The 22,471-nt window shown below is 51.7% G+C and overlaps 1 protein-coding gene across 1 annotated transcript; it reads left to right on the forward strand.

Annotated features, from left to right (window-relative positions):
- The first annotated feature begins 3,752 nt into the window (after positions 1-3,752).
- Positions 3,753-19,665, forward strand: PCDH1 (protocadherin 1). The gene is made up of 3 exons (XM_019534824.1): positions 3,753-4,028; positions 11,545-12,359; positions 15,749-19,665. The coding sequence occupies exons 1-3, from the start codon at positions 3,965-3,967 to the stop codon at positions 18,017-18,019; spliced, it is 3,150 nt and encodes a 1,049-aa protein (XP_019390369.1). The 5' UTR covers positions 3,753-3,964; the 3' UTR covers positions 18,020-19,665.
- The last annotated feature ends 2,806 nt before the right edge of the window (positions 19,666-22,471 follow it).

Genomic DNA, 22,471 nt, shown 5'->3' on the forward strand with positions numbered 1-22,471 from the left:
ACTGCCTACATACCTAAAGACTTCAATCCTGCTGGCTGATTCGTTGACCTTGTGGTGGACAGTGATTCCCTGGGGAAGGGCAGCAGAGTGGGGAGCGTCAAGCCCAGAGTGGTGCCCCCCACTCTGGTCTGCTTGGCTCTGCTCCAGTCATGCCAGTGGGGGTTGGGGGAGGGGCATAGGCTGGCATATGTCCCACCTTCCCCTTTTGAAAAGGTGGTCACCCTAACTAAGAGAGTCAGGACTGCCAGAGATGGTTCCAGAAAAAGACCTGATCTCCAGCCCCTAGATCAGTGGTGTTCAACTTCTGGCCCACAGGCCAAATCCAGCTTGCAGAGTCATGTCATCCGGCTTGAGGGGCTCCCCATGGGTCAGAAATCTGGTGTCCAGTGAGTACTAATTGGTAGTACTAATTGCTGCTTCCTTGCTGCCAAATTTCCAGACCCATGAGGAGCCCCATAGGACAGAGAATATGGCTCTGAGTGCTAGATCATTGGTCCATGAGGCAGGGGTGGATTCATGCCCCCTGGGAAAAATATGTAGTGAGAGAGAGAGAGAGAGAGAGAGAGAGAGAGAGAGAGAGAGAGAGAGAGGGAACGTGGGCTTTGGCTGGGATCCCAACTGCTGTGCTAGGCTCTGGGAGGAATAATCTGGCCTGGATTTTTCTGAATCTTGTTGGTACAGCAGGGTATGGGAGCATGAAGGCCTCTTTTCACCATGGAAGTGAGGTGGGAGTGGTGGCAATAGTGTGAGCTCAGAGGAGGAAGAGGAGGGAGTTAATCCTTGGGGAAACAGATGAGCTTAGGCAGATGAGGAGAGCTCTCCAGTCTACTCTGGTGCCTCTGCCCCACCCTGTCCCTCTCCTGACCTGGGCAGACCTCCTGCTGCTAAAGGTGTCTGGGCAGCTGCTCAGGGAGCAGGGATTCCCAGCAGGTGCTGTCCCTCCCCCATGTCCCCAGGTTGGCTCCAACTCCCCACTGCTGCCACTTTCTCCTGGAGAAGACTCAGCCAGGGCCCACCCCTGGGCTGTGCTGGGCATCAGGCTGAGAAAGCCGTGCCCTCATGGCTGCCGGAGCCTACCTTTAGTTTAGTGCCAGGTACCTGCATCCTCTGCTCCTGCGGGAAGGAAAAGCCTGGCAACATGGAGGGGGCTGCAAGCCACCTGCCCTGGCCGGGATGCAGCTAGGGACTGAGTGCAGGTGCAGCACTGTGGATCAGGGCCCTTCCCTGTGGGGGACTCTGATTTTCTGTTTGCCCAAGGCTGCAATAAATCTTAATCTACCAATGCATGATGGGCCTGTGGTCACTCCATGGCTGGATCTGGCATTCAGGGCTGGGGTAGCATGCAGCTGGATCCCCTGTGCAGAATCAAGTTGATGCATTGGGTTGGGCTGGAGCATGGATGCATCCAGGCTGCAAAGTAGGCCCGTACCACTCACCCAAACTATGGGGCCAGAACACTGACCACTATTGCTCTAGAGCAGTAGTTCCCAACCTTTTTTTACCACAACCTGCTGCTGGGAGCAGAGTGCAGTGGCAGCGGTGGCCTGGGAGCAGGGAAGCTCCCGGCACACGGTGCAGCTTGCCCTTTGTGTGCAGTGCTGCAGGTATCGCCTCTGTGACCCTCATCTGGGTCACGACCTGAGAGGGTGCAATAGGATATAAAAGGAGAGATGAACCTGTGTATGGGGCGGGGTAGATTGTGTGCTGCAACAGGTTCATTTAGCTTAGTATGAAGCAGCACTTCTCTCTGTCCATCTCTCCATGCTGCAGAAGAGCAGAGAAGGCTGTCTGTCACTGTAGCTGTAAATCCATGATGGAGTCTGCTTCCAGAACTGGACTGCATCAGGTTGAAGCGTGAAGAATTGGCTGTCCCTGTCCCACTGCACCTGGAGACCAGTCCCCCATATGTGTCCAGAGCCCCATCCTAGGTATTTTGCTCTTGCAATGTAGAGTGCACAACCTCTGTAGACAGCCACTCGTTGCCTAGGATAGTTGCCCTGCAGCTCAGCCTGGAAGTGCCTGGCTGAATGTTAAGAGTGTTCAAACCTTTGGCAAAAAGTCAGAATCTAGTCTGCAAACCCAGGCAATTGGCAAAAAGCTTGCACGCTTATTAAAGGAACAGAAGGGGCTGTTAATGCTGGAGCTGCCTGTGGATGAACTGCATGATTATCGTAGGGGAACATGCTGTCTTTGGGTAATAGCTCTGACTACTCCCCCCATCAGGCTATAGACAGATCCCAAACAACTGACAACATGTATTGACTTAGTCCTGCTGTAGGGGTGGTGGAAGTTTGCAAAGGGGTTGGTTGCAGTGGCAGTGCAGGGGCCTGCAGCTGCTGTCTTCAACCCGAGAGGGGTCTGACCCCATCTTGTAAAACCATGACTCACTTGGATGCTGATAAAAGGGATATGATTTACAGTTCCTAGTCCAATCATCTGGTCGGGTTTGGGGTTTCCACAAGCCATTGCTTGTCATATGGCAGCAAGCCATATTCCCTGACTCTGGTAACAATGAACACAGGGATTTTTGCCTTGGTGTATATCAGGCCAAAGGAAGCCAGAAAGTTATTTATGGAAAACCTCTGGTCACTTCTTGGTTCTGAGGCTACAGTTGGGATCAGAAACTGAAATGAATGAAGGGGAGGCTACTTCAAAACCTGACTGGACTGTGATCTGATGGCCAGAACACCTAGCAAAAGAGACCTCCTCTCCCACTCCTCCTGTAGTCCCCCAAGCCTTACATTGGTTACTGAAGCCAAACTGAGGTCCACTTTGCTGCAGACCACATCCGGCTTGGTCTCCTTCACTGTTCCCGGTGCCCGGGCAAGGCGCTGCGAGGGGCAGGAGCTGCTGGGGCTGGGCCGAGCTGCGCTGCAGCAGGGTTCAGCCCGGAGACCGCATTTCTCGGCAGGCCCCTCTAGCGGCTCTCCCCAGCACTCCGGGTGCGGCTGCAGGACTCCACCTCCTCTGCTCGCACGGCTTCGCGGGGAGCCGCTGTAAATCAACTTTGCCATCAGCTTCAAGGACTGCAAATCTCCCTTTAAAAACCGTTGTGGGAAGAAAAATACGAGACTAATTCCATACGTTTCCAGGCAAGTAAACAGCCCTAATTCATGCGGTTAGAGGGGGAGGGCCTGCCGAGGGATCCATGGTGGGGGCGAGCTTCCGTATAAAATGGGAAGGCAAGAGCTGTACGAGTGGTGGCTTTTCTGCCCTTGCAGGGAGGAATGACGGGGGCCAAGCGCGGGAGCTCAGGAGACAGCCATGGGCAGGCAGCGCTCGCTCGGGGCCTCGGAGGCGCCGCGCCGCGGCCCCGGGCTCGGAGCTGGGGCTTCGGGCTCTGCGTCTCCGTCCAGGATCCCGGGGGCACAGTTTTCGGATCCCGGGAGGATTTAGGGTCGCACCAGGGCTCTTTTCTGGGCATCTCCGCAGGGTCACGGAGATGACTGGACGGGAAGTGGCTGGGGCTGAGGGTTTGGGCCGACTCCCGCGGGCTGCTGAGACGCGCTTCCTCAGGCACGATGCATGTAAAAAGCAGGGGCCGAGCCGGGCGGGGACTCCCTGCCTACTGCCGGGTTAGGAGGCGCGCAGCCTCGCGATCCGCCGGCGCGCTCCGCATCTCGCCCGGTCCCTCGCGCTGCGCGCAGGATCTGATGAGCAGCCGGAGCTCCACCTCCCCGGGCTGGCAGCAGCAAGAGGCGGGGGCAGAGGGAGGAGGCTGTGCCTGCGCTGCGCTTGCCCCGCACATCCTCACACACAGCGAGAGACGGGCAGGAGCGCGGACGCAGGCACCAGCTGGGGCTGCCGCCAGCCCGGGTCGCGGCCGCTGCGCTGGGACGTGGAGTCGCCGCGCCGGAGCCTCGGCACCGGCGGGCACGATTCCCTCTGGATTTCGCCTTCCTGCGGATAACAGTCCCGAGGAGCGGCAGGGGGCCGGGCAGCCGGTCCCGGCGGGGAGGCGGCGATGGAGAAGCCCGAGGAGCGCCGCGCTAGGGGCAGCCGCGGAGCACAGCGCTGTCCGCGCCCAAGTAAGAGCTGCGGCGGGAGCCGGGAGGGTCCCTGAGCCGAGCCGCGCCGCGCCGCGGAGCCTGCGGGGAAGGAGCTGCGCCCGGTCCCCGGGCTGATGAGAGCGGGGCGCTTCGGGGAGCGCCAGCCTGGAGGAGGCGCTGGGTGCCGGAAAGAGGGACCCGGCGCGGGGGGAGCGGTGCCCGGAGGCGATACGGGGCGGGCTGGACCCGGCGCGGCGGGGGCTGCCCGCACCCCGCTCCCGGGGACAGCCGGCTTGCGGCTCGCGGCCCTGGCGGGGAGCGGGGGACGAATCCGTGGCCGGGCGCATCGCCATATGCAGACCGCGGCTCCGCGGCCGAGCCGCCTCGGTCCTTGCGGGAAGGGCGGGCGCGGGGCTGCCTGCGCCCCCGGCTCCGCCTGGCTGGGCAGCCCCGCTCGGGACCGGCGGCTGGTGCGCGGGGGCGGGGGCGGGGGCGGCACGCCGGTCCTGGACACTTGTTGTGTCGCCGCTCGCCTCCGTCCCTGCCCGGGCGGCGGGAGCCCGTCTCGGCCGCCGAACGGCTCTTGGCTCCCGGTCGCCCGCGGGTCGCTTTCCCTCTTCCTCCGCCGCGCGGCGGGCGTGAGATCCGCCCGTGGGGTCTCGGGGAGACCCGTGCACAATCTTGTGCCTGCGGGAGAGCCCGTGCGCCACCAGAGGGAGCGTGTGTATACGCACGCAGCTCGGGGTGCGCGCGCGTGTGCGTGCACGCGTGTGTGCGCGCGAAGCTGGGGGTGAGCGGCCGCGGCTGTGCCCGCGGGAGGCTCGGGCCGCTCCGCCGGGGCTTGGCCCACGGCTCGGGTCCTGAGCAAAGGGGCGGGAGGAGCTCGAGCTGGCGTTCCCGTCGGCGTAGCCCAAGCTGTGCCCGGTGGCTCCCCGCGCCGTCCGGGCTCCCGGCCAGCGGCTCTCCTGCGGCGTCTGCCGCGCAGACGTCAGGGCTCGCCTGGAGGTGTTACCTTAGCAAAGACGTTTGCACCTGGGAGCCACGAGCTGCCTCCTGGATATCTCGTGTCATTTTGCCTGCCTAGTTGCAGGCTGTCGGTAGCTCTGTTTGCAGCCGAGGTTGCCCAGCTTCTCTCATTAGAAGACCCTGCTTTCCACTGCTTGGGACTTCACCAAACTCATGCTGTTGGTCTGCAATTTGCACACCAGGCATCTGCCTTCTGCTGACATTTTTGGAGTATCTCAGCCATTTCTGAGAATGAAGCTAGGGGAAAACAGGCTATTTTGCCCATGTTTAATCCCTTGTTACCATTTTACTGAGAAGCCCTGGGGTTTCAGTGCCCTGGAGAAGGGGCTGGAGATTTAGCAGAAGGGTTCATGGTGATGTCATGCAGATGACTTTTGCCAGTCTTTTGACATGTAATCTGCCAATTTAGCTGTTTAACTAGACAGACACATCTGCACTGAGCATGCTCCATTCCCAAGCAGATCCTATGTGTGACCACGCTGCAGCCTCCAGGCACAGGTTGAGGGACTGAGCAGGGCTCTGTCAGCAGTTGCTGCTTGCTGCTCCTTTTGTCAGGAGCCGTTGTAGAGTTGGGCACTGAAACTGAGAGGGGGAAGCCTGTCCTTCCATTCCTTCCATTACCTCTGGTGGTATCCTGGCAGTTTTGAGGGGGAGGGGAACATCCTGGCTTTAATGGAAGAAAGGAAGGAAGAAAGGAAGGGGCGGCAAGAATGGAAAGATGTTAGGCAGTATAGGAAGGAGCCAAGGAGGCAGAATGGGCAGGAACAGAGTAGGGAGGCAGAAGACAGAGATGGGGGAGAGAGAGACAGGAGCTAGGAATGAGAGGAGCGAAGGAAAGACAGAAAACAATTTCTCTATCCTAATACACTGCCTGTTGCATGTCCTTTTACAGCATCTGATAAAGCAAGCTTAAGCTCACAAAAGCTTGTGCTATCTATCTGTCTACTCTGGTTAGTCTGCAAGGTGCAAATCTTCCCTGCCTTTCTAATAGATTACAGTCAGGGTTGGAGGATAAGGGGGAGGGGACAGGGGAGGAAAGTGTGTGTTTGTATCTGTGTGAGAGAAATAGGAGAAGGGTCCGTAATGTGTAAAGTCAGGATTCCTAGGTCTCCACAATGCTGTTTAGCTATCCTTCTGAAAGCAACTAGAGAAGTTTGTTGCTAACACCTAATAATGACAGTGCATCCGGGCTCCTGTATATGGAGAACAGCCATCTATTGCTGCCGGATAAGACCCCTATCTTGCAGAGCAGAACGCTTGTATAGTGGATTCTAAAAATTCCATCCATGCTGATGACCTGTGTCGGAGAAGCAGAATGTTTCTACATTATTTTTTCTTTGTTTTATTTTGGCTTAAAAAATAACAGAGAAAGAAATTAATATTCCTTAAGATTCTAGGATTGATCATTTAAAAGTTAGACAATGTCTGACATAAGGTAGCCCTTGAATTTTGATGCAACAGTTTTATATATGGTATTTTTTTAATTGCATGAGTACCTACTCTGTAAATCAGGGTTGTGTAGCATAGGCGACTGTCTATAGGACTCCTGCCTCAGTCATTGCAGAATGGGGAAGATGTGTAGTAAGTCACAGGACTTCAGTGAGAGAGAGAATGGCTTCTTGGTTAAGGTACTTGAATGTTGCCATAGTGATCTGGACTCTTGTTTTCTCTCCACAATGCCCATGTGGTGCATGGTTAAACCAAACATTTCTCAGGTGATGACTGGGCTTTCTTAATCTTCTGAGTAACCAGCTTGAGACTCCTGAGGGCAAACTTCTATACATTCTGACCTGAAGTCCATGGGAGATATGCTTTAAACATATGATGTGCTATGCAATGCTCAGTAGTCTGAAAAATCAAGCCCTAGGTGTCTCAAATTGGACATAACAATCAGTGGATATTTTTGATAATTTTGCCTTTAATCTTTCTGTGATAAAATTCTCCATGTATAGAACAGGAAAACTATGCTACTTCATTTTACAGCATTCATTAATATTTGTGAAGCATTCAGTTATTTCTACAGAGATGAACTCAGGATGAAGCTCATGAGAAAATTAAATACTTCTGTATTCAGTACATGGTTTGGATGGTGGCCATAAATAAGATGTGGAGCCACACATTCAATGATGGGGATGGAAATAAGTAATGAATAGCTGCCCATTTGGTGAGTACAGTCTTATCCTGTACACTGGGGTAGACTGGTCCAGGGGAAAAGTAGTATGATTGTAATTAAAGGCTGTAATTTTAGGTGCATATAGAAGGGGGTTAAATTAAGGCTGCAAAGGCAGCTGCATCAAGGTATGGCCTAACTCTCGACTTTACATTCTTAATATTCCTATAACCTTATTTGGCTGCAACTCTACAGGTTTTTATAGCATATACATTATGACAGTATCCAAGAGCCTTTTAGTCATGCAGTAGTAAGTAATGACATTACCATCTCTTACACAGGGCTCATTCTCATCTTCTTTCTGTGGGGACAATTGTGTGTAGTGGAGTACTTTTGTATTGGAAGAGTTTGTTTATTCTTTTTCTTTCAGTGGCTATGCTACTTTATGCTTCTGTTAGCAAAGGCAGGTGAGAGGAGTGCTTCTGGCACTTAGAGTAGGTTTGTGATGGTTTTTGGAGCCTTTCCAGGTTTGTTCCAGGGTCTCCGTCTAGTCTTTTGACAGATTACTGTCTCTGGTACAGAGAAGTCTTACCTTACGCTTGAGGACCAGTGCTACAGTGGGTGGGGTGGATGGTGAGCATGCTTATAGCTCTGTAATTCCCTTAGGTTCCTGAATGGGAGTTTTAACTCTCCTGAGACTCTGACCCTTAAAGACCATGTTGTAGTTAGTTCAGGGCTGCCACTAGGTCCAGGACTTTCACCTTTGCCCGTGAGCCTCAGCTTTCTGAGTATTAGTAAGAAACAGTACAGGGTCATTGACACACCCAAGCCTAAAGTAAATACAGGTGAGCAAACAACCCTGCAGCAGGATTTCCTTGTTCTGGTTTGACTGTAGCTGAAAGGGCCTTACTAGGAAAGTGAATCACTCCCTACCAATTCATGGAAACTGTCTGTTTTAATCTCCCATTACCACTGATTATATGGTATCTGTCTATTTGTATCTAATATGGCCATTTTCTAAAATAATACTAAGCAATAGGGTAATAGTGAAATAGGCACCCATGCTTATAGTCAAGGCATGTATACGTGCCTACTTGTGGTTCAGGTGCATGTACTGTGAGCAGTGTCCACGTGCCTTTATTTCTTGCCGGGGGGTGCTGCTTCATTTGCCTTTGTTCCCTGTGCATTTGCCTTTTAGAGGCTTGCTGCAGGCATAGCAGGGTTGGACCTTTGTGTTCCTTATTGCTAGGAGGGATTTTTTTCCCCCCTATGACGCTTCGCTAGAACAAATACATCTGCCTTGTGCATATGAAACTACTAAGCTGTTTGTCACTACAGTCTCTGGTACCTCACACTTCATCCTGCCCAGCTCTTTTCTCCTAGCAGTGTTTCAGAGTAGTAGGTAATTTCTCAGCCCTGTGTGAAAAGCATTGAGCAAAGTTAGGCTGAACTCTGGGAGAAGTTTGGATCCAGGGACACTAGGGAAGGTGAGAGTTGGGCTGTGGAGCCATGGGCATGGGTTCAGGAGTAGGGCAGCAGAAGGTGCCCCATGGGTTTTACTTGTGCAGCTGGAAGAAGTTCACTCCTCTGGCAATGAAGAAGGGGTAGATGGGGCTGCCTTTTGACAAAAGGGTCCTGTGACCTGGCCTCAGAGCCAAGAGCTTAAGGAATGTACTTGTGAGTTTCAAGACAGTATCTGCAGAACCTGGTTCCCCCTGCTGCTGTTTATTGCCTTGTTCATTTATTGGGAATAAAACAGGGGTCTGAGGCCCATCAAGTGCCAGAGTGGCAAGGGTAAATGAGTGGGTGTTTTGTTTGTGTTGTAATGTGATGTCAGAGAAGGGACTCAGAGGGTTTCTTATTTGCTTGGAGTTTCAAAGTGTCTGGGGATATGCTGTGTTAGAACTGTGGATGGTACAGGGATGGCTTGGAGGCTTGCAAGGTGCTATGAGGTCATTCTTTGCAGGGAAGGATGACATGAGGGCTTCTATGCACTGAGAGGACTCAATTCTCTGGATCCTGCTATGTGTGGATCTGGTAGTGTGAGGTTGCCTTGTGATGTGCATAGCTAACTGTGTTGGGGGTGCAGTGGGAGAGGTTTATATATGGAAGGGCCAGATTTGTCATGTGGGAGGATGAGGGGACTAGGTGGCTTGCAGTCTGTGTTCATGTGTATGGTACAAGCATTGCAGAGGGATATCTTTGTGTGTTGCAGAGATGATTGTTTATGCCTTGAAGGCCTGGAGAACTGGGCTGACAGAGGCAGACGGTTCCAGTGGGAAGAGTAGCAGCATGGTCATTTCAGTTCCGCTGAAAGAGAAGGTGGTACCCATCTGCCACACCCCCAGCACTGGAGCTGCAGCATTTCTGTTGTTTGCATTGCTGGTTAAGCAGTTTTGCTAGCTGTAGAGACAAGGCACAGAAAAGAAAAGCTCTAAGGTACCCCCTTGCTGTGTATGCATGAGGCAGGGGGAGGTGTTTCCTTGGGGACCCTAATTCTCGACCCATTGCCACAAAGCCAGACTGTACTCGTGGAGAAGCCACAGTGAGAACAGAGGGACAAATCCACACAGCTCATCCTATGCGTGCATGGAACCATACAGCAGTAAATGCTTCCACTCTAAGGGCCAGCTGGGGCGTCCATGGGTAGTGCCCGTATGGGCTAGGGTAGGAGATACCATAGGCACCAACTCTGACTGCATGCCGGGCAGGGTCTGGTCTTTTGTTTTGTTGTAGGGCCAGACCTAGTTCTTTTGTTATATGGGCATTTGGGGAGAGGTGGAGAGGGCACATAAGAGATGCATGCAGATTTCTCTGCAGAGGATGCATCTTGCAGTGTTTCTCTGCAATGCAGAGGGGTGAGCAGCGTGTACAGGTGGTAAGCAGTGTTTCTGCAGTGAAAGTATGTGTGCAGTATCTCTGTCTCTACAGTGCATGTTGACAGTGCCTCAATTTCTACAGTGGTTCTGTGTATACACAGTTTTTCTGCATGTGGCTGCAGTGTGAGAAGGATGCACTTTATCTGTGCAGTCTGAAGGGGTGTCTCTGTCACTGTCTCTGAAGTGCAGTGTCTCTGCAAAGTGTCTTGCTTTATCTCTTTAGTGTGGACATATGCAGTGTCTTTTCAACTGGCTCTCTGCAAGCATTGGGATCGGCAGTGTCCCTTTCCGCAGAATTGGGGCATGAAGTATGCAGTGTATATGCAGTGTTAACGTGCATGTGCACATGCCAGTGATTCTCAGCCAGGGTACTGCAGCACTGTAGGGTACCTTGAGACTATTTTGAGGGTGCTGGGTGGGGGGCATACAATGTTAGCACTGTTAGGTGTGCAAACATGATTCATGAGATAAACCCAGAGATTTCAAATAGGGCTCCATAGTGCTAGAACCATTCTGCTCTGTTGTGGTCTTCCTGGTTTTTCTGCGACAAGATTGCTCTGTTACTTTTTGTAGTCAAACAATGAGTGAAAATGAGCTGGCACTACCAAAGGGGTGCCTTTTATCTAATGGGGTGGGGGGGAGGAGGGCACGTGCTTCCCCTAACCAGTTTGAGAACCACTTTGTATACGCAAGTATAGGATCTCTCTTTATGCAGTGCAGGGTGTGTGCAGTGTCTTTCTCTCCTGTGTCTGCCATATGGGTTGCATTTCATGTTTGTGTCTTTACGCTGCAGGAGGATGTGCAGTGTCTCAATCACTGGAGTGTGGAGCATCTACAGTTTCTTGGTATACAGTGTTTCTGTTTGTAGTGTGGATCTATGTGATGCATTTCTTTGTGGCTAGTGCAAGAGGTGTCTCTGTAATATCTGTCTTTAAAGTGTTTTTGAAGGGGCAGTGTTTCTGTCTTTGGGCAGAGGTGTGCAGTATTTGTGTCTGCAATAAAATAGTTCACTATGCACTGTGAATACAATGTGAGCCTGTTCCTCTAGTTGGCTCGAATGCAGTGGTGTGGGTGAATTTTTTTCTTCTTCCCGTCTTGTTTGTACGTTTAGCTGGGCATAACAACAGCTTGTACAATGACTAATGTGGTGGACAGTGTCAGTAGTAGGTTCCTGTCAATGACGAGAGCACTGGGCTGGGTTTTGATGGCCGTGGTGCTTATTTAGGCAGGGCGTAGCAAGAACGTTTGCAAGCTGAGATCAGTTCTCCCCGACACCTGTTTCCAGGAAGCTGCTAAAAGATAGCTCTTGTGACTAGCCTGTCAAGGGTGAGCTGTGGAGGCAGGGGCTCTACATTCTATGGGTAATGGCACAGATGCCCTGAGCCAAAGGCTTTGGGACACTCCTGGGAGTACGGGTGGATTGGTGACTTGCCAGCCTGGCTGGACACGGTGCAGCAGTGAGGTGGGGCAGGGTGTGGGGAGCAGTTCTAAAGAATGGCATGTGGGGTCCCTAATCTCTGGTATCTGTGCTTCCTTGCAGTCCCCCTGTGGTGCAGAATGAAGCAGTTGGCATCATGCCTTGGCCTATGGGTCCTCCTTCAGTTCCCTGCCTCAAGTTCTGGGACACGTGTGGTCTACAAGGTACAGGAGGAGCAACCCCCGAACACACTCATTGGGAGCCTGGCTGCTGACTATGGCTTTCCAGATGTGGGGCATCTTTATAAGCTGGAAGTGGGGGCCCCCTATCTGCGTGTGGATGGCAAAACGGGGGACATTTACACCACTGAAACTTCCATAGACCGGGAGAACCTACGTGAGTGCCAGCATCAGTTCCCAGGGGATCCTTGCTTCCTGGAGTTTGAGGTGTCCATCACAGATTTGATAATGAACAGCAGTCCACGCCTTCTAGAGGGTCAGATTGAGGTACTGGATGTCAATGACAACACACCAAACTTTGCCTCGCCTGTTATCACACTGGCCATCCCCGAGAACACCAACATTGGGGCTCTCTTTCCCATCCCACTGGCCATGGACCGTGACTCAGGCCCCAATGGTGTGGCCTCCTATGAGCTCATGGCAGGGCCTGAAGCACAGGAGCTCTTTGGGCTACAAGTGGCCGAGGATCAGGATGAGAAGCAGCCACAGCTAATTGTCATGGGGAACCTGGATCGAGAGCAGTGGGACTCGTATGACCTGACCATCAAAGTGCAAGATGGGGGAAACCCTCCACGGGCAAGCAGTGCCCTTCTGCGCATCACTATCCTGGACATGAATGACAATGCACCCAAGTTTGAAAAGGCCTTGTATGAAGCAGAGCTCTCAGAAAACAGTCCTGTTGGGCATTCTGTCCTTCAGGTAAGTGCACAGGGAGTACCAGGGTAAAACTCTGATGCCAGCAAATAGGTAGCCCCCCTTTAATCAGTGATCACAATCTTCTAGTTTAGGACCTGAAAAAATATAAAGAGCTGGCACAGCAGAGAGTTATGGTTTTGTATTGAGTGACATTGATAGACCTGTGTTGTGTGTCTAGGTTGTGAGGGAGAGGTTGAGATGCATTGTCAGTCCTGTGTTGTGCGTCTAGTCCAGGGCTGAGGTGGCAGGGAGAGATCGAGATTGAGGTTGCAGAGTGTCAGCAGAGTCTGTGTGGAGCCCAGGGCTGAGTGGGGAGTGTGGGTCAGGGCTGAGAGTCATTGCTACAGCTGCATATACAAAGCTTACTGAATGTCTCTGTGTTAATGGTAGCTCTAGATGGGAAATTAGACTTTCCTTCAGTAGCCAGCCCCTTTGGCTGCTGCAAGGAAACTTGTGCTTAGCTGGGACCCATGACCAAGGCTTTCCATTTGCCAAGGGGAAAAATGTGGCAAAACACGGATTTTCTCTTTTAAAGGTTTCTCTTATAAGCTGGAACTCTGCCAGCCTGAAGAGGGGCTGCTTGGGATTGTGGGGAATGGGACACAGGGAGCAGGGGTTACCATGTGCTTGTGTGTAGCCCCTGCAAGCAAGACCTGGCACAGGAAGTAGCACCACATCACCATGTTTGCTAAGGTGAGGTGTGGTGGTAGAGATGTGGACTTGTGCCCCCCCCTGCTGCTGGCCATGGTGGTGTGGTGCTTCCTCCCATTCTGAGTCCCATCTTCTGGGCTGCAGATGCAGCTCCTGCCCCGAGCTGGTCTGGCTAGGCTACAGCCCTGCACCCCATGCCTCGCTGTGGATGCAGAAATCTAGAGAGGCATGTGACCATCCCCCCCCCACACAGGTCACCTATACCCACCCCACCCCCCTTCCCAACACACCCATCCCATTCCCCAAACTCAGCCCCTTCCTCTCACACTGGGTGGGGGGCAGCAGGTTGGGGGGGAGGGGCACCAACAGGACTTGGGGGTCCAGGGGGCTGTGGGTCAGGAGTGAGGAGCATCAGCAGGACTGGGGGGGAGGTAAGGGGTTTGGGTTGGGGTGAGGGGCACTAGCAGGGCCAGGGGCCTGTAGGTTGGGAGTGAGGGGCAAAGGCAAGGGCAGAGGCAGGGTACTGACATACCAGGGCTGCTCAGCACCACAAAGCAGTGTGGGGGACAGCCACAGCTGGACCTGAGTCCTGGGGAGTGAAGGGGCAGGGGAAGCTCTGATTTTCTGTAATAACCCCCTCCCCTCCCCCCCGAATCAAACACCAAAATATATAGGCATCTAGAATGTATTTTATTATAATGATTGAGGCTTCCAAATTGCTTTAAAATTGTAAACATATCTATAAACCTTTGTGTTTAACTGATACCTATATATATTGTGGCATTTCATTTTGATTGCAGAAAAATGTAGATTTTGGGGTTTTAATCAGAATTTTAGATTTTTAAGCAGAGAAAACCAGGACCCCTGCCCATGACACTGCTTAGCCTCTCCTATTGGCATGCCTGGGATTCCTGCCCAGTATGTGCCACCACTAGGCTTCAAGCTCCGTGGCAGCTAGAGGCCTTATTTTCCACAGATTCTGCAGAGAGAATTTCGAGCCCAGCTATAGCATCCTGTTTTCCTCCTGACTGGATGGAAGGAGAATGAGGGGGTGGATCTCTGTGTATATGGCTTGAAGGGGACACTGAGCTGATGGTAGCTGACATCTGTTTATCTGCAGCTGCCATCTTAATAAGTGGAGCATGGCTGGCACTCGTCCGCTTGCTAATTTCAATGTGAATTTTAAGAGTTCATTTTTCACTGTGAAGAGAATGCGAGCTGGAAACAGATAAGGCCATGGTGCAGTTGGGAGGAGAATGGGTCCAGGCGCTGCTGCTGCCATTGCTCAGCTTTTATCTTTCAGGGGGAAAATGACTTCCGCCTTCTTTGTGAGTGGTAGTAAAAGGTGGAATTTACATTAACAACTTTCGTTCTTTATCCAAATCTGCTGAGTGAGATAACAGGCAGAGCAGCAAATGGTGCAGAGAAGAGGCTGCTTGGAGAGATGATTAGGAAAGCAAATGTTAGACAAATGTTATATTCTTTAGAAAGCAAATAATGAACATGGAAATAGGTTTATGGTGAATGCAGGGCTCCTGAAAGTGAGCAGTTTGGGAAAGGGAAGGGTGGGAAGATCTGTGCAGTGTATGAGAAGGGGTCTGTCCCCTTCTCCCCAAGACCTGTAATTCCAGCCTGCAGTTCCCTCTGGTATTTCAGCCCTGGGCTTCACCCTCATTTCTGCTGCTGTTCCACAATCCTGACCCATCAGCATCTGATAATGCAAGCCCTCTTGTGAAAGCTTATGTTATGCATCTCTGATTTAGTTAGTCTGTAAGGTGAAGATCTACCTTGCCTTCTGCAACAGCCTCTCTGCCATCCCAGCCCCAGTATCCTTGCACAGCATTCCAGCTCTCCTACCACTCTGTAATCCTGACCCGATTCCCCCACCCCACTATACTAGCCCAGGGTTCCCTGCAGCTGTATTGATATGCCTTGCTGCTTATTCTCAGTCCCCTGCTACCTTCCCCAGGAATCGCTAGATCAGATGCTGCTGCCTGTGCTGAAGTGACCCAAATTGGAGCTGGCTTTGGATCAGGATGAACTGGGGGCTAAGAATAGGGCAGTAGAATGCTTTCTCTGCTTTGAAACAGCACCCAGAAGGGTTTGCTGTGGGTCTTGGCATGGCCTTTTGTTTGTAACTCCAGCTCTGGGTAATGAGATTTTTTTTTTATTTTTTATTTTTATTTTTTTTTATTTTATTTTAATTTTTTTTGGAGTATGTCTGCAGAGCTAAGTCCAGCATTACCAAGGTGCGTGCAGGGACAGGCTGTGTATTGTTCCCATGTGATGGGAGGGCCCAGCAGGGTGAGGCTTGCTTACCTGGCAGCCAGCCAGGTAGGTGGTTTTCTAGTCTCTGGCAGTTCTTCCCTGTTGTTGAGAGTCAAGAGAACTGCTCCTGGATCACTGAGCTGGTTCACCTGGAGGATTCTTTACATACCAGAGCAGGGCTGTCAGCATGCAGGGAGTGGGTGACAAGAGTTTTACCAGTCAGGCCAGTTTCACAGGAATAGCATGGACAGGATGTGACTCACCCCAAGGACAGCCTGCCAAGTCACAAGGCTCTTGCTCTATGGGTCCTGTCCACGGAGGAGAAAGCACTGGTTCTTCTTTGGGCTTCCCTGATTGATGGGGAAAGAATTATTGCTTTGGTTCCTGGGGAGGCTGATGCAAATAGTGTACTGACTCTTAGGGGTGCTCAGTCCTTTCCACTCTTGTTCACCTTCTCTTCCTCCTACTTGCAGGTGAAAGCCAATGACTCGGATCAGGGCGCCAATGCCGAAATTGACTATTCCTTTCACCAGGCCACAGACATGGTACGCCGCTTGCTACGCCTGGATAGAGCCACAGGCCTCATCACTGTACAGGGGCCCATTGATCGGGAGGATGTTAACATCCTCAAGTTCTCTGTCCTGGCAAAGGATAAAGGGGCTAATCCCAAGAGTGCCCGTACTCAGGTAGTGGTGACCATAAAGGATATGAATGATAATGCCCCCTCCATTGAGATCCGAGGCATTGGTCTTGTCACCCACCAGGACGGCATGGCAAACATTTCTGAGGATGTACCTGTGGAGACGGCTGTGGCCCTGGTGCAAGTGTCTGACCGGGATGAAGGAGAAAATGCTGTGGTTACCTGTGTGGTTGCCGGTGATGTTCCATTCCAGCTGCGACAGGCCAGTGAGACGGGCAGTGACAGCAAGAAGAAGTACTTCTTGCAAACCACCACACCACTGGACTATGAGTCAGTGAAGGAGTACACCATTGAGATTGTGGCTGTGGACTCAGGAAACCCACCCCTTTCCAGCACTAACTCCCTTAAAGTGCAGGTGGTGGATGTAAATGATAATGCCCCTGTCTTTAGCCAGAGCTTCACTGAAGTGGCCTTCCCTGAAAACAATGACCTTGATGACCTAGTGATGGAGGTGAGTGCCAGTGATGCTGATAGTGGCTCTAATGCCAAGCTTGTTTACTCATTGGTGATGGATCCTTCCTCCAAGGGTATTTTTTCTATTGATCCTGATTCTGGTGAAATCCGAGTGAAGACGGTGCTGGACCGGGAGCAGAGGGAGCGCTATGAATTCCTGGTGGTGGCAGCTGACAAGGGCAGCCCCAGCCTCAAGGGTACAGCATCTGTGGCCATTAATGTCATGGACAAAAATGACAATGACCCCAAGTTCATGTTAAGTGGCTACAACTTCTCAGTGATGGAGAACATGCCACCTTTGAGCCCAGTAGGTATGGTGACAGTGATTGATGCCGACAAGGGTGACAATGCCCGCATCCAACTTTCAGTAGAACAAGACAATGGGGACTTTGTGATCCAGAATGGCACTGGCACCATCCTCTCCAGTATTTCTTTTGACCGGGAGCAACAGAGCACATACACCTTCCGGCTCAAGGCTGTGGATGCAGGGGACCCTCCCAGATCTGCCTATGTGGGAGTGACCATCAATGTACTGGATGAGAACGACAATGCCCCTTTTATCACCTCCCCTTCCAATGCCTCTTATAAACACATCCTGCCCCACACCAGCCCTGGGCAACAGGTCAGCAAGGTCAAGGCTGAAGACATTGATTCTGGGGTCAATGCAGAGCTGATCTATAGCATTACTGGGGGCAACCCTTTTGAGCTCTTCCAGATTTCACCTAGCAGTGGGGATATCACACTGGAGAAAGAGATCTTGCGCAAGCATCATGGCCTGCACCGCCTAGTTGTGCGTGTCAATGACAAGGGCAAGCCCTCACGCCATGGAACTGCACTAGTGCACTTTTATGTCAATGAGACCCTAGCTAATCGCACTGTGCTGGAGACCTTAGTGGGGCACAGCCTGGACACACCCCTGGACATAGACATTGCTGGGGATCCTGAATATGAGCGCAGCAAGCAACGCAGCAACATCCTCTTTGGAGTCATTGCTGGCATTGTGGCTGTAACGCTTGTCATTGTGCTGGTCATTCTTGTGCGCTATTGTCGGCAGCGGGAGGCCAAGAGTGGTTACCAAGCAGGCAAAAAAGAAACCAAGGACTTGTATGCACCTAAACAGGGCAACAAGAGCAGCAAGAGCAAGAACAAAGTGAAGAAGAGCAAGTCTCCCAAGCCACCCAAGCCAGCAGAGGATGAAGAGGAGACGGGGCTGCAAAAATCCCTCAAGTTCAACCTCATGAATGACTCTGTAAGTGACAGCCCCCGGATCCATCTACCCCTCAACTATCCACCTGGGAGCCCGGACCTGGGGCGCCACTACCGCTCCAATTCACCGCTGCCCTCCATCCAGCTGCAGCCTCAGTCTCCATCTGCTTCCAAAAAACACCAAGTGGTACAGGATCTGCCTGCTACAAACACCTTTGTTGGCACTGGGGACAATAACTCAACAGGCTCTGAACAATACTCAGACTACAGCTACCGCACCAATCCCCAGAAATATACCAACAAGCAGGTAGGAGAGCTCTTCCTGAGCCCAGTAGCTGCACCTCCTCTGCACAGGGGTGCCATCTGGACAGAGGTGTGGGAATAAGCACCACCCTAACTCTGCATGAATGTCCTGGGGACTTGTGAAGCCCCTAGCCATGGCATCAAATTTATGGGTCAGAGAAGGGGAGGGACTGAAGTCATTTGACCTGAGAGTTGATGTCTCTGGTAGATAACCCTTGGACTCCTCAGCAGAATGGCAGTAGACACGGGGGGAATTGGGATCCAACTGCATTGTACTGATGTGAAGGAATCCTGCATGCCCTTGGTTAGGGACAAAGCAGTGATGAAGGGCCCAAGGAACTTGATCTGAAATCCTTGGCCCAAATAGTTCAATAGCTCTGGGCTGGAGACCTACTTTGAGAGCATCAGGGGCAGTGACAGTCCCCTCCACTTGGGCTGGTATGCTTAGGGCCAAGTAATGGGGGAGAAAGGAGTATGGCCTGGCCCCTGCGAGTGCTTTTGGCAGCCGGTTTCCTGCCCTGCCCTGGCTGGGAGTCTTCTGTGCTCAGCCAGGGTTCAGTGATGCTAAAGGCAGCCTTCATCTGGGCCAGCTCTGGGCAGGGGTGGGGCTGAGCCTCTTTCCATCCTTGTGCAAAGCAAATCTGTAACGCCTGCTTTTCTTGCATACTGTGTGGCATCTTGGAGCATGAGGAAAGTTTAGAGGGAGAGGAGCTCTTTCTTTTTCCTAGGCTGCTCTTCCCTAAATGTTGAGCCTTTTGTTTTAGTAGACATGGAGAGCAACAGGGCCTCCTTCAGTGTTAAGTGCCAGGCCATTTGCTCTGAAGCTGCAGAAGCTGCTGCTGTAACCTCTGCCAAGGCAACTGCAGAGGTGAACAGAGCCAGAATTCCCTACTGACAGTGGGAGGCTCTGATGAATCTGTACTGGGGATTGGATAGGGGTACCAGTGACTGCTGGGCCTATGAAGTGGGAGGTGGGGGGAAGAGGAAAGTCATTGCTGGAAGCCTGGGCCAGTAGGGGGATTTGCTATGTGCCAGAGGTTGGGGCCAGTAGAGTCTGTGCTATGTACTGGGGCTGGGCTTTCTGCTGTGAGTCATGCCTGAAAAGCAGGGATCAGCAAGCATGTTTCTGCTTTTTCTTGGGACCGGGGAGAAAAACTGAGCTGGGGTTCTCTGCTGGGGAGCAAGTGTGTTTCTGCCGTGTGTTAAGGCTGCAGTTAGATCTCTGCTGGGTAACAAGGGTGTTTCTGCTGTGTTTTAGGGTTGGGGTTGTGTGCTTGCTGTTTGAGGTTGGGCTGTCTGCTGTGTGACCTACTTCTTGGAGAAGTGTCAGAGGGGGAGCTGCTTGCTGGCTTGCTTTGAAGCTCGGTAGCTGGCCCTGGAGGTTGTGGGAGAGTGAATGGTGCGAGGCTTTGAGGACCTTCTGATGTAGGTTGCCTGGCCAGCTCAGCCAGCTCAAGACTCCTGTTTTGGGCCCCTGGATAGTCTATCACAGCACAGTGGGAGCCTCCCAGCCTAGGGCATTATATCCTTGGTGCCCCATGGAGTTCCAGTTGCACTGTATCCTATGTTCTACAGGGGCCACTCCTTTGCCTCACTGCACTGTATCCTGTGTCTTGTGGAGATACCTTCTCTACTGCATTGTATCTGATATGTTCAATGGGGCTGGACTCCTGCCATGGTAGGACAGACCTACTGAATCTGCCTTCAATAAAGTGTTCTATTTTTGAATGGTGTGCTTTATTTTTCAAAATGGGGCTCTTCCTTCACTCTATCCCCATCTAGCTGAGAACACTTCCTTTGGAGCCCCAGTTGCTTCTCTTCCCTTTCAGTCTCCTAGCTGAGCCCAGAAACAGTGCTAGCAAAGCCCAGTCCTGGCCAAAGAACCTTGCATTTCACCTCATCCTGCCCCAGAGCATGTGAAGGATTGCTCCTCATGGGTTGCCTCCCTTTTTCACCTGTCCTCCTGGTGCCTGGATTGCACCTGAAGAAAATTCATGCCCCCCACCCCACTCTGATCTCAGGCTTGTGCCCTTGTTCTTTAAGGAATCAGGGTTGAAGAGAACCGTAATAATAATCTTATCCATTCCCTGGCGTAGATACAGGTGTGTTTATTTTACAGGCATAGTGGGCCTAGGCCCACCAGGAAACTATAAGCTTTTAGTAGTGGTTAAAGCAGGGATGGGCAATTATTTCGGGTGGAGGGCCACTTATTGAGTTTTGGCAAGTCATTGAGGGCTGCATGACAGGCAGCCAGGGGTAAATTAATATTTATTTTCTAAATTTTGTAGAGACCCTGTGGGCCAGATAGAATGGCCTCATGGGCCACATCTGGCCCGTGAGCTGCATTTTGCCCACCCCTGGGTTAAAGGCAAGCCTCCAACTGAGTAACAATTGCTTTCCTGTTTTTCATCCTTTGTTCCAAGAACAGAAGTGCAGGTCAAAGGTTAGTAACTATGGTTCTGAAGGGAGACACCAAGCAGATGACACTGGCTAGAGCCCATCAAACATCTAAGCAGTCTGCAGAAGCCACCCAGTGAAATTCTGCCTGGAGATGTACATGGATAAGTGAAAGGAAAACAGCCCAACAATCTTCTGGGTTTCTCCAGGCCAGTCCCTCCTTTCTCAACTGATAGATGAAGAGTTTGGTTGGGGCCAGGAGGAGGTTGGCCAGAAGGTCCTGGGACTTAGTGGGGCGTATGAGGAAAAATGCTGTTAGACCCTCAATAAGAAGTTCCTGAGGAGCTGGTAGAGGTGCTGCAGTCTGGTGCACTCAAGGCAGGTCACAGTCTCCTTTTGGATTCACTGTTCCTAAACCAAGCCAGACAATGCCTCTTCTTGAAAACAGCCAGTACAGAATATTCAGCAACGTGCATGTATAATAGAGCCGATGAGCCTTTTCTGCCTGTCCCTTCCCTGTGATTTCCCCTGCCTCCCTTCTTTTTCAGCTGTTGCATTTGTTCCATTGCCTTGAATATAATTCCTCCCATGCCTCTTCAGCCTTGGTCTCTGTTTGGCATGGCAGTTTGTGATGGGAAGATGAGATTTCCCTGATAAGGTAAGCCAGGCCAGCAATTCTGTGACATGCTGCTGGTGAGCAATGCAGAACTATTGCAAAAATACCTGGTTCCTCCCCATTTGTAGCCCTAGATTCAGGACTTTGCTGGCAACAGGGTATTCATCAAATGTACTGCTTTTACTTTCTTAAGGTACCAGTGGGAACCCTTACTAATGGTCACAGGGCTCACTTCCAGAAGGAGCCACATACCGCGGCTGCTGACAAGAGGGACTCAACTACACCTGAAGTTCTGTTTCACTCCACAGAGGGCAGCAAATTTCAGTATTGTGGTCTCCTGGTCTACAGCAGGGGGAGGTGGAGTAAAGTGGCCAGGTCAGGTATGGTGATGTATGAGGAATGCCAGGCCATCACGTGCAGCAGGAAGCAGCACAAGCAGGTTTGATGGGAAGGATTGTGCTGGGCATTCAGATACATCATTTTATAGTAAGGGGCATGGCTGCCTGGAGAGAATGGTTACAGAGAAGCAGTTTATCATAGTTATCAGACAGCTGCCAAAATATCTGGTGCATCTCCTCTTCCCCACTGGGTAAAGCTGTCCTTTCACTTGGTCCCTCCTCAGCACAGGGCTAGGGTTATGCTCAGTCCCTATTTCCTGCCGAGCAGAACTTATTGTCTCCCTTGCCCCCTTATCCAAGCAGCTGGATCCTGTATCCCCACACCCATGTAAACATGATAGTGCTTGCTTGGTGCAGGATTTTTGGTGTTTCCTTTTCTTGTGCCATCTTGGTGGGGGATGGCATCATGCTCCCTGGGGGCACCTGTCTTCTTTCCCAGCTCTCCTTGATTTCAGTAGTTACCGGAGGACACTTGCTGCCCAGAAAGTTTGTTTCATGGGAGCCAGAGCTGACCATTTCCTGTGAGCTTCCTGAGGCTGTGAGAGCCACCTTGTTCCTGTCTGAGTTTTTCACTCTCTGGGAATATCTGTCTTATTGCCTAGTTTACCCCATAAGACAAGGGGGATGCTGTGCCATCACGTGCTGGCTTAGAGCCTTTTCATGAGGAAGCATTGACTTACTTTGCCTTCACATTTACAACAGCTAGTGGCAACATCCAGAGCTTTAGTTCATAAAACCCTACTCACATGAGAAGGTTGAATGGGATGTACCTATGGCAGGTGTTGCACATGTTCTAGGCCTAAATGTAGGCCTTCTTTGTGAAGCCCATTCAGTGGAACTTAGGTGAACCTTTGGGCAGCCCAGACTAAGACATAAGCACAATAGTTTGTGTGAAGACCCAAGCTGCTGGAGCCATGGGATGGCTTTGGAATCTCTGCTTCCATGAAAAAGTAAGCATGATGTTTCTAGTCCTCGTATTTGGGAAGAATGGCAGGAAATCATGGTCTTTGCCAAAGATGCAGCTACATTTGCCTTGAGGAGGGAGACGGAGTTGTCCAGCAGATGGAGCCAAGGAGAAAGCTACTTTTATTTAGATGAGGCCAGGGGGAGAGACAGTAAGGGG

Source organism: Crocodylus porosus, unplaced genomic scaffold (genome assembly GCF_001723895.1).
Source record: "Crocodylus porosus isolate Cpor-Errol unplaced genomic scaffold, CroPor_comp1, whole genome shotgun sequence".
NCBI classification, from domain to species: Eukaryota; Metazoa; Chordata; order Crocodylia; family Crocodylidae; genus Crocodylus; species Crocodylus porosus.

Excerpts from the sequence above, each read along its gene's own strand:
- PCDH1 (XM_019534824.1), top strand. The coding sequence starts at position 3,965 with ATGGAGAAGCCCGAGGAGCGCCGCGCTAGGGGCAGCCGCGGAGCACAG. Across the intron at positions 4,029-11,544 it reads ACAGCGCTGTCCGCGCCCAA|TCCCCCTGTGGTGCAGAATG; the intron begins GTAAGAGCTGCG and ends GCTTCCTTGCAG. Across the intron at positions 12,360-15,748 it reads TTGGGCATTCTGTCCTTCAG|GTGAAAGCCAATGACTCGGA; the intron begins GTAAGTGCACAG and ends TCCTACTTGCAG.